Raw genomic sequence first — 15,545 nt, 5'->3', positions numbered from 1 at the left:
GACCAATAAAAAGGGTCATATTAAAATGCCCCTCCCTTATATCACTTTGTCAGCAGTTTTGAGGTATCATCGACCAGCTGACAGGTTCCCTTTAAGGGAACCAGGATTGGATCCCGGCAGAGGGATCAATGAATAACTTTTACAAAAGAGAAAAGTCTTTCCTACCTCCCTCTGCTGGAGTCATTTCAGTTCATGGAGGGAACACATGAAAATATTGCTGTATCCCTGAATGGTCTCCAACCTGTAACTCCCAGCATGCCCGGACAGCTGCGGCACTTGAGCAGCTTCCTCCTGGATCACTAGTGATCGCTACTAAGCCACTCCTTCCATGGAGGTCAAGGAGTTTATCAGAAGGAATTCCTCAACATTAATGGAACTCCTTTACCCTTCCGCACCCCAAGAACCTATTTTTCCAAAATGATCTAATAGGATTTATTCCTTTTCTACCAATCACATTACAGAGGAGAAAATCAGCAGCCAGTTGAGATGTAGCATTACGGAGCTCTTGCATAGCTGCTATTCTTTCATAAGAGATGAACATATGGTTCGCCATATCACCCTGAGCCACGAGCTGGAGAAGAGCACTGCGCAACTCAAATCTGCAATCGCTTCCCACGGTGAGTCCGTTCACTCCTTGTGTATTTTCCAACCTGCTGTTGAGGATATTATATTGAAGGTTTAGTCTTGCACTCCGAAATTAAAAGGCTTTTACGGTACATTAAAATTGATGGCGTATCCTTAGGATGGATAGTAGATCTGCGGGTGTCTTGGAACCTCTGCCGATCATCTGCTTGAAGAGGTCCTTCATTGTGAACATACTCCGTACAGCACAGCGCCGCACTTTTAGTAGTGTCTGTGCCTGGTATTACAGCTTGGTCCCGTTCACTTGACATGCCATCATATATTATTACAATGTCTGTTTTTTTTATTTTGTTTTTGACAGAACCAAAAGGAAGTCTGATCCAGTCTCTAATGGACCAGCTGTCCATGAAACCTCAAGATGTTCAGAGCCATCCTGTTCGCAAGCAAATGACGCTCCTCATGAACAACCTGGAAGAACTTACACAATTGTTAGACAACCGCGGTTTAAACTTCAGCTCCGTTCATTGCTTCTTTACATACATTGACACCTTCAGCAAAGTTATTATCCAAAGTATAAATTCAGATTCAGGTAAGTCGCAGCCTCGACTATTCAAGTTGTTTTCCTGGTAAGAACCACTAGTTTTCTGAAGGTACCTTGATACAAACTGGCCCAACTTCTGGGAACCCCGGGAGGGACCTCAACATAAGTGCTTATTTTTCTTGCAGAGTTGCTTCAGGGAAAATCAATAATTGCAGAGCATCTAATTAGATCATTAGGCGTCCATCATTCTCAATGGATCATTGCATCCACCAGCCAATAACGTTGTGTCCTAAGTTGGGGCCCACACTCTATTAGTTCACCCTCCCATAGGGCTTATAGCAAGTCGATGTTTGTTGAAATTAGTTGTTACATAAAGATAACTCCTTCCATGAGTCCTATAAGAGTATATGGACGTCATAGAGGAGCCAGAACAGAGAGCCGCCATGGCCGCCACGTAATACAACGTTTCCCATGGCCGCCACGTAATACAACGTTTCCCATGGCCGCCACGTAATACAACGTTTCCCATGGCCGCCACGTAATACAACGTTTCCCATGGCCGCCACGTAATACAACGTTTCCCATGGCCGCCACGTAATACAACGTTTCCCATGGCCGCCACGTAATACAACGTTTCCCATGGCCGCCACGTAATACAACGTTTCCCATGGCCGCCACGTAATACAACGTTTCCCATGGCCGCCACGTATTACAACGTTTCCCATGGCCGCCACGTAATACAACGTTTCCCATGGCCGCCACGTAATACAACGTTTCCCATGGCCGCCACGTAATACAACGTTTCCCATGGCCGCCACGTAATACAACGTTTCCCATGGCCGCCACGTAATACTACCTTTTCCCATGGCCGCCACGTAATACTACCTTTTCCCATGGCCGCCACGTAATACAACGTTTCCCATGGCCGCCACGTAATACAACGTTTCCCATGGCCGCCACGTAATACAACGTTTCCCATGGCCGCCACGGCTCCCATATGAAATGGGCTGTCTGTGGGTTGAGACATTAAATCCGATTTATAAAAAATGATGTCCTGCAACCAGTTAGATCACTAATTTACAGGGTAACTAAACTTTAAAAAAAACTTTTGACATGTCAGTGACCAGTCAGAGGTTTTGGTGCACGAAGACCCCCACCGATTGCTCAAAGAGAGCGGCAGAAGCACTCTGGTGAGCTCTGTGCCGCTTCGTCTCTGATCGTCTTTCCTCGGAAAGCCACGTGAGAGGGGTACGGGCTCATAAACTTTCTATTGAGCCCATACACTTTCTGAGAAAAGCCGTTCAGAAACTAAACAGCACAGGGCTCACCTGAGTGTTTCTGCCTCTTTGTTTTAGCGATCGGTGAGGGTCTCCGTTCTCGGACCCCCACTGATCAAAATTTCTGACATGTTACTATGACATGTCAAAAGTTTTGTAATAGTTCAGTTACCCTTTAATTGTCCATGTGTGAAATACAAAAGATTTACCATCCTGATAGATACAGGTATTATTTAAGACTAATACGGATATTACTGCCTTTGGTTTATGACATTTCGGCTGGATGCTTTGATATTTTTTTGGATGTTGTGAAGAAGGGTATATGGGTATTTGTCTTAAAGGGTTATTTCTCGCTCTGGAGGACCTGTCCTGTCCTGCATTACAGACCACCCAATGATTTGAATCAACACTGTGTAATACTTAATCTCCCCTGTGGTGGCGCTGCAATCAAATTAAACCCTTTATTCCATGTTTTCCCACAAATTAAAGCTGATCGCTGGGGGTCCAAGCATTTTGTGATCTGCATATTGCCAGGAGACCCTTCCAACTAGTAGGGACTGTTCATAGAGGAGAACCCCTTTTAAATTTGGCCAAAAATAAAAATAATTGCAAAAATTCTGACTGTTGGATTTTTTGGAGATCGTGATCATGCAAACACAACACATTTACGTGTCCTCATAGGAAAAACCTACACGTGAGTATCGCAAAGCGTTTTCCTGGGCACGAGCACGTGGGCTTCTCGCGTGCATAATGTGACTATGGAGCCCTGGCCTAAGACCTGGTTTACGTCACTTGGTTCTAGTACACTTGGCTGTCACTGACTGACTGAATGGCAGATAGCAGTTGAGGAACATTATTTGATTTGGAAATAATCACTGAATTTGTTTTTCTAGAAACCTCCACGGAAGTAAAGGTGGCAAATCCCTTTGTCCTTCTTCATCAAAAGCCATCGCAAGTGGTATCCCATTTGTTGTTTGAACGACAAGTCCCACCAGAAAGGTAATCCTGTCTGTGCCAGATGACTGTGTGGTCTCCCGCCTCAGCAGCCAGCCCGCTGCCGCTATCACTGTTTAAGTTGTCCGCAGTGAAGTTAAATGGGGGCCCCCCGAGCATCAGGAGAGCAGGGATCGCGAGAGGCCCCCTGAGCCAGGGAGATAACGGGGACTGCGGCTCCAACAGCTTGAATAATAATCCGGCCCTGACTTTCATACCATAGCATAAGATGCTGCAGTCAATAGCGACCGCGATATCGAAGCCCTCAGAAAAAGCGGGACGACCCCCTCCGAAATCCCTTCAACCGCCCCCCCCCCCCCCAATTATAATGGATTCCTTGCTTTATGACCATTTCACTCCCGCAAATAATTTTTTTTACGTTTCCCAGTACATTATATGGTCCTATAAATGGTGCCGTGAAAAACTACAACTCGTCCCGCAAAAAAACAAGAAAAATAAAAAAGTTACGACAGTTAGGTGGGGAGGAAAAAACTAAAATCGAAAATTGGCTGCGGAGGGAAGAGGTTAAAGGGAATCTGTCTCTATGACGTTTTTATTCTATTGCTGTGGATACTGATTGAGTTTTGAGGGGTTTGTATGGAATTTTGTTGCTAATTGTAATTTCCGATTCTTTTCGGTCATGTGGGTAATGTTGCTTTTTCCGATCTCTAAGGTTGTCGTCGTTGTTGAAGAAGGAGAATCTGAGCTTGAACGTGGAGCAGGTGATAGCGGATTACTGCTGCTCCGATCTGTCATTCTGCAATGTGAGGAAGGTGAATCAAGCGCAAAGTCTGTCAGTCAGCCTGGTCCTGTCAGCGCAGCAGAGTGTGGATGCTTCTCTTCCTGCCATGGACATAGCGATGTCCATACATCCCCAGGATAGCGAGGACACTGCTTTGGGTAAACCTTACTCTCCCTCTTCTGATTCCAGCCAGTACTCCCTTACACCATCTGCCTTGAACTTTTTAAAAGCTAAATCTACATTAACCGCAGCTGTAGCCTGCTTAAGTGCCACCAAAAGTCTTAAACCGGCCAAGTCTGGACTGTCCTGGATGGAGTTACGAGGCAGCAAGAAAGAAAGTCCGCTGGAGATGGATAACATTGCTAAGGAATGTGACTTACTGTTGGCGGAGTTTCCGGTTTTACAAAGGTTTATTACTCTAATGTCGGCACCTTTTCGAGACGGTTCACAGGAACTCGGTGAGTTGAGTAGCCATCTCTGCGGGAAGCCTTGCGCTGCCTCAGCCCTCATAGGGCTCCATGCATCATCCGCATCTGCCGTAATATCTGAAGCTTTCCAAGATGCGCTGTCAAAGAAGAACTGGACGAGTGCACTGCAGCTGTTGGATCTCTACGTGGGTGACTCCAATATCGAACAAGTCCGAGATGCTCTTTTGTGCTGTGCTGCAGCTGAAGGTAAACTTATTAAATGGGTATTTCACCGAATAATTACATAAAGAAAGTTATACAGTTTTCCAATATACTTTCCTTGCAGTTTTCAAGATCACTGCTTGCTGTCATTCAATAGGAACGTTCATTGTTTACTTCCAATGGATGAAATTCTATCCTGGACATGTGATGGACACACAAGTGCGTGTTTTGTTACAAGACACCACCTCGATAACCGCGCCGCGATTGTAATAAGCCGTAAATTGTGTGAGCATCACATTACCAGGACAGATTTTTATCCAATGGAAGTCATGAATGAAGGTTTCGGCTTGAATGGCTGCAAGCAGAGATCTTGAAAAGCAGAAAGCATATTTGAAAATTCTTTAAATTGTCATTATACAATGAATAACCTTTTGTGATCTTATTTCGTAAATATGGTTAATTACAATGTTTATATTAATAATCCTCTTAATTGTGATTTATTCATTTTATATTATGTTTAGAAATAGAAGGCTGGAGATACCTTTTCGCTGTTCGGGATGCCACTCTGAGAAGCAAACTGGCCCTTCGTTTTCTGGACAAATGGCCTTTGGATGCCTGCAGGGAGATCTTGTCTTACTGTGTATATGAGACAGATATTGGGGAGATTCTGAAACTGGAACTACAGACCAAAAGGAAAGAACTGGAGGTGTACCGGAAGGTACTGAGAAATGGTTCCTACTTTTAAGGCCCACTTCACACGGCCGTGTTCGGCCCGTGAGATACAGACCGTATGGCGGCCCGTGTTTCCTGGACCGAACACCGTTCAGGGAGCCGGACTACCAGCATCATAGTTATGAGTTCCTGCCTCCCCGCGGGAATAATATTTCGTACTGAAAACATGATTCACAGCGAACACTAAATAAATATCTTCTTCCTAGGGTCTCGGTTTAGCTCACAGAGGCCCCACCTAGACTGTTTCTTCCCATAGTATTTTTCAGACTCTGTGCCCACCACGTAGCTGAGGACAATCCCTCTCGCTCTTCCATCCCTGTTGTCAATGGCTCTCTCTGTGTTGGCCATAGTTCCCTGAATTGCGTCCAATCTCACTATGAGACAGACCACTTCTCAGGTTTGCTCCTCATGCACTCCCTTACTCTCAGCGGGGCCTTTTTCACTATGGCCCTGACTTTCGAGGTCTCACGCTATCCCACCCACTGTCTACTCCACTCAGTCCAGTCTAGTACAGGACTGCACTACCAGGCCACATCTCAGGCCTGCAGGGCAACCAGCCTTTCCTGCAATTATCTCGGAGCCCACGAAGACAGAGATTCCTACTAAATACCATACAGGACCTAACTACTGCCTACACTGGGGTTTAGGCACAGCACAGCTCCCCTGACCCATAGTTCCTATCCCAGGCTGACTATTCCCACAGCCCCAGTAGATTCCTCAGAGCTAACCACTCTAGGCTGATAGTACGCTTCAGCCACCCCTGCTTCACAGACAGCCGACACTATACGTCTAGGCTGCCCCTTCTGCGGATAGACTCTTATCAGCCCTCAGAACACTAGTGGTCACTTTGTAAGCGCACCGCCGGCATTGTGACGCACATTCCAGATCTTGCTTGGCTATACAGCTGTACTGCTTTACACTCCTGCTGTCACTGTCCTCCGCAAGTCTCTCATTCTTTAGTACAGTCACAGAATCACTCCTACGATAAGGCCACAGGACACTGCGGCCTGTTGTCTAGCCAACCGATAAAATAAAACCTTATAGATATAGTGTTGTACTGTATATCTCTCTCTCTCTATATAGATATCTAGATAAACGCAAAAGTTTGAACAGCACATTGCAACTAACCTATTATACTTGTAACGCTGAGTTTCTCTCTACCCTCTTTTAGATTCTTAGCCTGCAGGAAGATGCCACTTGGACAAGTTGGCAAGACTTAATGGAAGACTGTACCAAAGATCCTCAGGCTATAATCACAATTATCTTAGAGGCAAAGGTATGGCTCTGAAATATGGTTTTCTCATAGATTTTGTTTCATTTTCAGACAAAACAGCTGCAAAGACTGAAGTGACTGAAGGGCGTAGCTAGAAAGTACTGGGCCCCATAGCAAACTTTGAATGCCTCCCCCTAGCATTTACCAGCTCCATGTGGAAGTTAGTGAGGGCACACTTGCCAGTCAACCCACAGTGAAAAACAACTTCTGTCAAAATACAACTCCCAGCATGGCCTATCAAATGAGGCACATGAGTAGAAAATGCAGGATGGGAGGCCTCAAACCCTAGACGAGACCCCATAGTTAATATAGTTGCCAGATCAGACCCCTAAATTAAATTCAGTCCCCAGACCATACGAAGCCCCTTATGTACTTACAACTACCGGGTTCTCTTACCTTTTCTCTTCCGGGGGCGCCATCGCTCCCAGGCTCCTTGTATGCGTCGCCAAACACAACATCGTGTCAGGACATTGTGTGCCAGGCCTCCTCGAGGCGGCAGACCCTCTAGGCTGGCAGTTTTGCCAGTGTCCATTACTATTTCCCTCATATATTAATACAGCAGGTCAGCTGTCGGGAATTCAGACTCTCTCCTTCCTTTAGGCCCTCAGAAGATACAGGCAGTTTTACAACATTTGTGCTATTGACAGAATACAGGCTTCTGTGAAATAGTTGCCTGAATTCTGCAGATAGGATTGCCTCACTGATCTGACCCTAGGAGGAATAGCCAATGATCCAGCATTTCATCCTGATCATGTGATCAGTCTGCTGTGACCACTGGGAGTATTATAGTACTTCTGCTTCACGCTCCTTCCTTCACCTTTGGGTGTCCACCTTTCTACCTGACAGCCGGCACCTGATGGTGCGTCGCACTCACTAACTAGCCATTGTGCCGATGTGGTTCCACTGAACCCCTTTTCATATGGTGCATAGAGATAGTTATGGACATGATGTTATATGTTTGTATTCATCATTTCTTCTGTTTTCCCTTTGTAGGATTATTTGCTGTGTGAGGACTGGGGACTCTTTTATCCGATACCTATGGATCTTCTGATAAACCTGTACCGTGAGCATCTCTTACATCTTCTGGGGGAACAGGACACGGAGAGATCTCTACAGGTAGTGTCCTTGGAATGATGTTTTATCGAAGTGACACCTATAAATGGCAGCCATCTTTGTTTTCTACTTCTAGATATCTATGGGTAACACAGTGGCTCAGTGGTTGGCACTGACCACGGCCGTGGATTTTGTATGTTCTCCTGTGTTTGCGTGGGTTTTCTACAGCAAATCAGCCACGTATTTTTTATGCCCATCCCCTTATGTGCTCATTAGCATATGTCGTACCATTGTTTGGCTGCCTATGGGGGAGGGGGCAATGGCTGCTCAATGGTGAAGCCCAGGAGAAATGCTTACGCGTTTCTCAATTTGCAAGCCTGCCTCCTGGGATTTATGGTTCTGTAAGTGGATTGTCTGAATTACAAAACCCTGTTTTCACTCTTAGGCGATTAATAGAGTTGCCTGTTTGGGACCCTAATCTATTAGCCAGATCAGAAAGGCTACTGTCACTATGGAGGACCTGGGCCGTACGTGTAATGATTTCAATGGGAACTGATGTGAAATTTCCCCTGTGGTAATACATGCTGCTGGGTTCCCCCACAGATTACAGAAGATCTTTGGGGGTCTCAAGCAGCACGATCATGCACTGATCAGCATATCAGTCAGACAAGGTGCAAAACCTCTTTAATCGTCTAAATGGCCCACTTATTTTGGGTATCATAAGGTTGTGAATCCCTTCCTTGGTCGCCAGATCATATGGATCTGTCTTTTCATACTTGGGTAGTCATTGCAGGTTTTTTTCGTTGTTTGTTTTTAGACCTGTAGATGTTTTGTGCTTCTAGGGGATTTGTATTATTTCTTATGTTCTCTTCTTGTTTTTTCCAATAGTTGCTGAAGGGAGTTGAGGATCAGAATCTACGTTTAGCCGTCACAGAGCAAGCACTGCTGCAAAATCCTGGCATATCCGCCAGTCAATTTTTATCTGAGTACTTGCTGGCACATTTTTCCAGTTCTCTTCTGGAGATGCGATGCAATGATATAAGGAATATATTTTTGGGATCGAAGGTAAACGAACTATAGCGAATCGCCACGTCCCTTTTTTTTAGGTCTAACATTCTATGCTGATTAGTCTTATCATACATCTGTATAGCAGGCACGTCTTTGCTTTTCTGATACAGCGCTCCAAAGTACTTGCATAAACCTAGAGTTAAATGATCATATACTGTCTGCCTCCACCGACCACTAGAGGGAGCTACCGAACAAACTGCATACTGTTATATTATTGCGTTAAACAGTGTGTCAGTGCACTATAAATAACAGAATATATAATAAAAGGCTTTGGAATAATATATGCAGCAGCTCATATGTTTCTGTTGTCTGAATTGTTACTTGATATAACATGGGATGACTTAAATGGGGTTGTCCAGTCCTAAGAAATTGATGACCTATCCTCAGGAAAGGCCATCAATATCTGATCAATTGGGGTTCAACTACCAGTACCCATGCCAATCATTTGTTTTGAAGGGGCAGCGACACTCGTATGAGCATTACCTCCCCTTCACTCGTGTCACTGCTTGTACTGTAAATCGCCGATAGACTTGTAGCGGCGGTTTACCGTATTCACTTTAATCGGAGAAGGCTGTAATACTGTGAACCACAGCTACAAGTGTGTCGGCGGTTCACCGTACAAGCAGGTAAGAAATGAAGGGGGAGCAGCACTTGTACGGCTGATCGGCGATAGAGTCGGAAGTCGGACCTCCACCGATCAGGTATTGATGGCCTATCCTGAGGATAGGCCATCGATTTTTTTTTAGGACTGGAAAACCTCCTTTAAAGGCTAACCTCGTGTATAACATCTCTTACAGGTATTGCTGGCACTTCCAGAGTGTGCTCATTCCAACTATGAACATCTTATCTCAAGCCCACTGCTTATGCTTGAGCAGCTACTGATGAACATGAAGATAGAGTGGGTCTCTGTTGCAGTACAGACATTGCAGCAGCTTGTCATTGAGCCAGATTTCACCTTTTCTATTGAAGACGTGGACATATTGCTGTGCACTTATGCTGGCAAAGCCTTGGAAATACCATTCTCTTTCAGAGAGAAAAGAACAGGTTAGTTTCTGCTTTCATACCACAAGCTGGGATAGATTGGGAGTGACTGGAACCTCTTTAAATGAACACCTAAACTTAAAATTGAGTAATAAACGCAAACCGGAGATAAACTTGCTCACACTGTTTAAATACAGGGGTTCATTTTCTGATGATCTGTTACATTTTTGGCAGGTTTAGGGGAGCTTACTGATCGGTGTTTCCTACCACAGACAGGGCAGGGTGCTCCTGCTGCAGCCAGTTGTCTTTCATCCAGATACAGAATAGTGAGGAGAGGTGGTGGGCTGGCTGATCTCCTGGGAATTTCAATATAAGACAAAATAGGACCAAGGAAAGCAGGAGATTAAGGGAAATATATATTTTTTGTCCTTTTTTATTTGTTTAGTGTTCCTGTCAACGGGTGCTGAAGCATTCTGATATCATGCAGGTCGACTGGAAATCACTAGGGTCCCTCGTCACCAATACTTAGTAGGAATGTATATTTCATGTGTATAGACAGTGTGATCACTGATCTAGGAACTCATTAAAACCTGGGGTGGTGAAGACATCAGAACACAGAAAAAGGGGGATCTGAGGAGTAAAAATAATTGAACTGTAGTTTCGGAGCTGCACTTGCTACTAGATATTAGGGATTTTTTTTTTTAGAGATATTTTAACAAATGCTAGAGACGGTGTCGGGTGCGGATTGCAGAAGGAAACTTATTAGCATTTGCATTGATGCATTAAATTCCATCTTCATAGATTCTGTGAGTCGAATTCCAGAAAGCAGCAGTCAGTCAGCAGATCCAGAACAAGTCACATCCTCCTGCCCTGCAGACCAGACCAATTCTCCTTTTGTAGGTAAGGGTTGTGGACTGTTATTCATGTGACTTAAGGCCCTTTTACACGGGCCAATTATCGGGCAAACGCTTGTTCATAGAACGCTCGTTGCCGATAATTGCTCTGTGTAAACAGGGCAGCGATCAGCAGATGAACGAGCAAACGCTCAATCATCTGCTGATCGCATCTTTTCAAACAAAAAATATTATCGTTGTTGGCTGCACATCCCCCTGTGTAAACAGGGAGGCGCTGCCGACATGATAATGTATGGGGACGAGCGATCGGAGTAACAAGCGCTCGTCCCCATCCATAACTCCTTGCGAAAGGAGCAAAAGAGCGCCGATCAACGAGCTGTTTCGTTGATCGTCGCTCGTTTACACGGCCCAGGACGCACCATGTAAGAGGACCTTTAGTTTGCAGTAATTAAAAGTAATCGAGTGTTGTATGTGAAGACCCTAGTAGGGAGGGCTGAGGTCCTGATCAGGATTCACATGTAAGTATTTCACAGTGCAAGACTCTAACAAATATTTCCTATTGTCTTGCATGGTCCAGATCGATCTCGGTTGCAGTCACCGGCTGGTCTTCCAGAGAAAGGTCACAGGAGGAACAAGTCTTCTCCAGAGTTTGTACCACCTGACAAACCCCCGGCTAAAACACAGTGGATTCCAGATGAAACTGAAGTCACCTGCATGGTCTGTAAGAACGAGAGGTTCACCATGGTAAGAATGGGGACTCTACTAACCCCACACTCACAGCTCTACTTTGTGTCAGTGTTACATCCTGGTTTACCCAAGTTCTATTAACATTTGGATACCCGTAGTTCCCACCTGTAAAGGCCTTTTTACCGGGGCAATTATCCTTCCTGATAAATGAGCGGCGATTGACACTACAGCACGTCGTCCAGCGCTTGTTTGCTCCGTTTAAGCGGAGCAATGATCAGAATGTATGTCGACAAACAATCGTTAATATGATCATTCGTACCCATACATTTGCATTTTGTCGGGTCACCATTCTGCACCTTCTGTCTGTGTGGACTTTCATACTTTTAAAACTTTTGATGCCTCCCCCCAATTAGAAGATGAGAAGAAGCGGCAGATCTACCCTTGACCATCAATTTGTTAAGGCATCTTACACCATGATCTTTTTATTTCTTCAAATTAATGAATTACTTCAATTTTCTAATTAAGCCCTCATTTACATCGGGGTTAAGCCCTACGTTTAGCGTGAAAGCTCTCAAGGTACACGCTTAACGTGACAGGGCTCCATTAGACCCAACGGAGGCCAAAAGAGTGTCCTTTTGGCCTCCATCAGGTTTGTATGTGTCCGTACACCTTTTTTTTGGAGAATGGAATAGCGTAATAGACTGCACTTTTGCATTCTGGGGGATCCAGGAAAAAAAAAGTGTACCGCGTGTTTTTTTTTTACCATTGGGGCCTATGCCTGTGCATTCAATATAGGTATACGTTAAACGTATGCCTCTGGGAGCTTCCACAGGGATTCAGTCCCCAGGGATTGCAACAGCTAGTGCTTGGCTTGGAGATTCTGTCCCAGGGAAAGCCCCTGATGTCACTGTCCATATATGGACTGTGAAGTCAGGGGCTTTCAAGTCCGGAGTCCCCAGCCATAGCGTTTCAGGCCCGAGCCCCAGCTTCAGTTAGCGATCTGCTCGCGGGGGTCGCGCGACGTATCCCTTCCGTTGGAGGAATAATACATCGGGAGGACTCCTGACAAATAACTCAGAAGAAAGGAGAAAAACGGGATGTGAATGAGGCCTATAACAATTATGCAAATACTAAAGCCAACCATTTCCCACTCCTAAAATCTGAAGTGATGAATGTAAGAAGCAACATTTGAATGCGCACAAATCACAGTAAAATCGCAGGATTACCACTATTTCAGTGTTTCCCTACTGGAAACAAAGTTTTGGGTGACCTTACAACCATCCCGAAAAATTTGACCCATACATATACACTAGTCCTCAATTAATTAAATAAACTTTTTCGTGATATTCTAATTCAGTAATTCAATTCAAAAAGTGTCTCATATATTCTATAGATTCATTACACACAGAGGGATCTATTTCCAGCATTTTTTTTTCTTTTAATGTTGAGGATTATGGTAACAGTTAATGAAAACCCCAAATTTAGTCTCTCAGAATATTTGAATATTGGGTAAAAGTTGAAGATTGTCGCCTCCTGGTGTGACACTCTAATCAGCGAATCAACACAAAACACCTGCAAAGGTTTCCTAAGCCTCTACAAGGACTGGTCTGTGGCTCAGTGGTCCATCTGTTTTCAGATGAAAGTAAATTTTGCATTTCATTTGGAAATCAACATCCCAGAGTCTGGAGGAAGAGTGGAGAGGCGTCAATACAAGTGTCCTGCGGTCCAGTGTGAAGTTTCCACAGTCCGTGATGGTTTGGGGAGCCATGTCATCTGCTGGTGTTGGTCCACTGTGTTATATCAAGTCCAGAGTCAGCGCAGCGTCTACCAGGACATTTTCCAGCACTTCATGCTTCCCTCTGCTGCCAAGCTCTATGGAGATGCTGATTTCATTTTCCAGCAGGACTTGGCACCTGCCCACACTGCCAAAAGTACCAATACCTGGTGTAATAACCACAGTATCACTGCGATTGATTGGCCAGCAAACTCGCCTCGACTTAAACTCCATAGAGGATATATAGGGAATTGTCAAGAGGAAGATGAGACACCAGACCCAACAATGCAGACGAGCTGAAGGCCGATATCATACAACCTGGGCTTCAAAAACACCTCAGCGGTGCCACAGGCTGATCACCTCCATGCCACGCCGCATTAATAACCTCAGCAGTGTCACAGGCAGATCACCTCCATGCCACGCCGCATTGATAACACCTCAGCAGTGCCACAGGCTGATCGCCTCGATGCCACGCCGCATTGATCACACCTCAGCAGTGCCACAGGCTGATCGCCTCCATGCCACGCCGCATTGATACCACCTCAGCAGTGCCACAGGCTGATCACCTCCATGCCACGCCGCATTGATAACACCTCAGCAGTGCCACAGGCTGATCGCCTCCATGCCACGCCGCATTGATACCACCTCAGCAGTGCCACAGGCTGATCACCTCCATGCCACGCCGCATTGATAACACCTCAGCAGTGCCACAGGCTGATCGCCTCGATGCCACGCCGCATTGATCACACCTCAGCAGGGCCACAGGCTGATCACCTCCATGCCACGCCGCATTGATAACACCTCAGCAGGGCCACAGGCTGATCGCCCCCATGTCACACCGCATTGATACAGTAATTCATGCAGAGTCGGAGCACCGACCAAGTATTGAGGGCAGATACTGGACATACTTTTTAGTAGGACGACATTTTGGTATTACAAATAATTTTTTAAATTGGGCTTATATAATAATCTAATTTTTAGAGAGACTAAGTTTTGGGTTTTCATTAAATGTTCCCATAATCATCAACATTACAAGAAAAAAATGCTGGAAACAGATCCCTCTGTGTGTAATGAATCTATAGAATATATGAGAGATGCTTTTTGAATTGAATTACTGAAATAAATTAACTTTTTGGTATTCTAATTCATAGAGAAGGACTAGTGTAATATATATATATATATATATACACACACACAACCGGTTCTTTCATATGTAGTGATTTGTAAACCCACATGGTAGACGACCTGACCCAGCTTTCAAAGCCACAAGTTAGCTCATGGTATACAATATGACAGAAGGGCTGGAGAAATCTCATCATGTTTATTCCCATGTATTGTTTCCCTTGTAGTTCAACCGCAGACATCATTGCAGACGATGTGGTAGACTGGTCTGTAGCTCCTGCTCCATGAAGAAGATGGTGGTTGAAGGCTGCCGCGAGAATCCGGCCCGCGTGTGCGATCAGTGTCACAACTATTTCTTTGCAGAGTAAGTATTGGGTTTAGGCAGAGCAGGTAAGCAGACTCTCACACCTAGAAGATCAACCTACCGATAACTTAAAGGATGTACATGGCCGTGCATAGTGACGGGAAGCATAATCCTTAATGTGAAGATCCATAAATATATGATCGCTCTACTCTATCTCATTGTAGACATTGGATAGGGTGGCAGGGCACATGTGACAGCCGCTCTATTCAAAATCCTCCTCGCTGCGATTGTGCAGTGAGACAGATGGGAGGGGCTAAGGACGCCCCATTCTAGTGATCGGTGGGGTTCCCAGTGGTGTGGGGCTCCCGATCGTTCATTCAACCTGTCCTGTGGATAAATGTTCTTAGTGGGACAACCCCTTTAATGCTAATCTGAATAGTGGTTTTAATTCTGCTGTAACACTCATCAGTAGCCCATAAAACCTGCTCTAATAAAGCATCCGACCACACGACAACAGAAGGATATATGTAAAAAGAAGCGGCAGCATCAACGTGCAGTCCCTCAAATGGACCAGTCCGCTTATGACTGATGCAGCGGATGCTTTTCATTATATAGGTCCCATACATTGCAGTCCTTACTTACTTGCCTTACTTGGTAGCAGATTAGGTAGTGTGTGTTTATTATTAAAGAGAAGCTGTCACCTCTCCTATGTCCTGTCGCCTGATTTAGTGAATACTTGCATTCCCCACGAAACAAACATTCCAGAGTATCTTTCCTTAGAACGCTGCCTTGTGCCGTTCCTCTGTTATTCCTCCTGGAAATGTATGAATAAATTGATAATTGGATGTTACAATTTCCCCTTGTCAATGGAGTGTGTTTCCACGCGCTTTGACAAAGCCCACCTACTGACAAGGGCATGTGTCAATTTATTCA

At 45.0% G+C, this 15,545-nt stretch overlaps 1 protein-coding gene across 2 annotated transcripts in view; it reads left to right on the top strand.

Annotated features, from left to right (window-relative positions):
- Window positions 1-15,545, top strand: part of ZFYVE26 (zinc finger FYVE-type containing 26) — a 73,315-nt gene that overhangs the window by 37,185 nt on the left and 20,585 nt on the right. For both annotated transcript variants that reach the window (XM_075844518.1, XM_075844516.1), the window contains exons 17-28: window positions 462-617; window positions 944-1,171; window positions 3,294-3,399; window positions 4,067-4,809; window positions 5,286-5,482; window positions 6,668-6,772; window positions 7,763-7,885; window positions 8,711-8,887; window positions 9,688-9,934; window positions 10,673-10,771; window positions 11,303-11,469; window positions 14,536-14,672. In XM_075844518.1, coding sequence (XP_075700633.1) covers window positions 462-617; window positions 944-1,171; window positions 3,294-3,399; window positions 4,067-4,809; window positions 5,286-5,482; window positions 6,668-6,772; window positions 7,763-7,885; window positions 8,711-8,887; window positions 9,688-9,934; window positions 10,673-10,771; window positions 11,303-11,469; window positions 14,536-14,672 — 2,485 coding nt within the window. The remainder of the gene's footprint in view (window positions 1-461; window positions 618-943; window positions 1,172-3,293; window positions 3,400-4,066; window positions 4,810-5,285; window positions 5,483-6,667; window positions 6,773-7,762; window positions 7,886-8,710; window positions 8,888-9,687; window positions 9,935-10,672; window positions 10,772-11,302; window positions 11,470-14,535; window positions 14,673-15,545) is intronic.

Source organism: Rhinoderma darwinii, chromosome 12 (assembly GCF_050947455.1).
Source record: "Rhinoderma darwinii isolate aRhiDar2 chromosome 12, aRhiDar2.hap1, whole genome shotgun sequence".
In the NCBI taxonomy this organism is placed as follows: domain Eukaryota; kingdom Metazoa; phylum Chordata; class Amphibia; order Anura; family Rhinodermatidae; genus Rhinoderma; species Rhinoderma darwinii.
The sequence above is the reverse complement of the archived record's forward strand: the minus strand, read 5'-3'. Positions and strand labels throughout refer to the sequence as shown.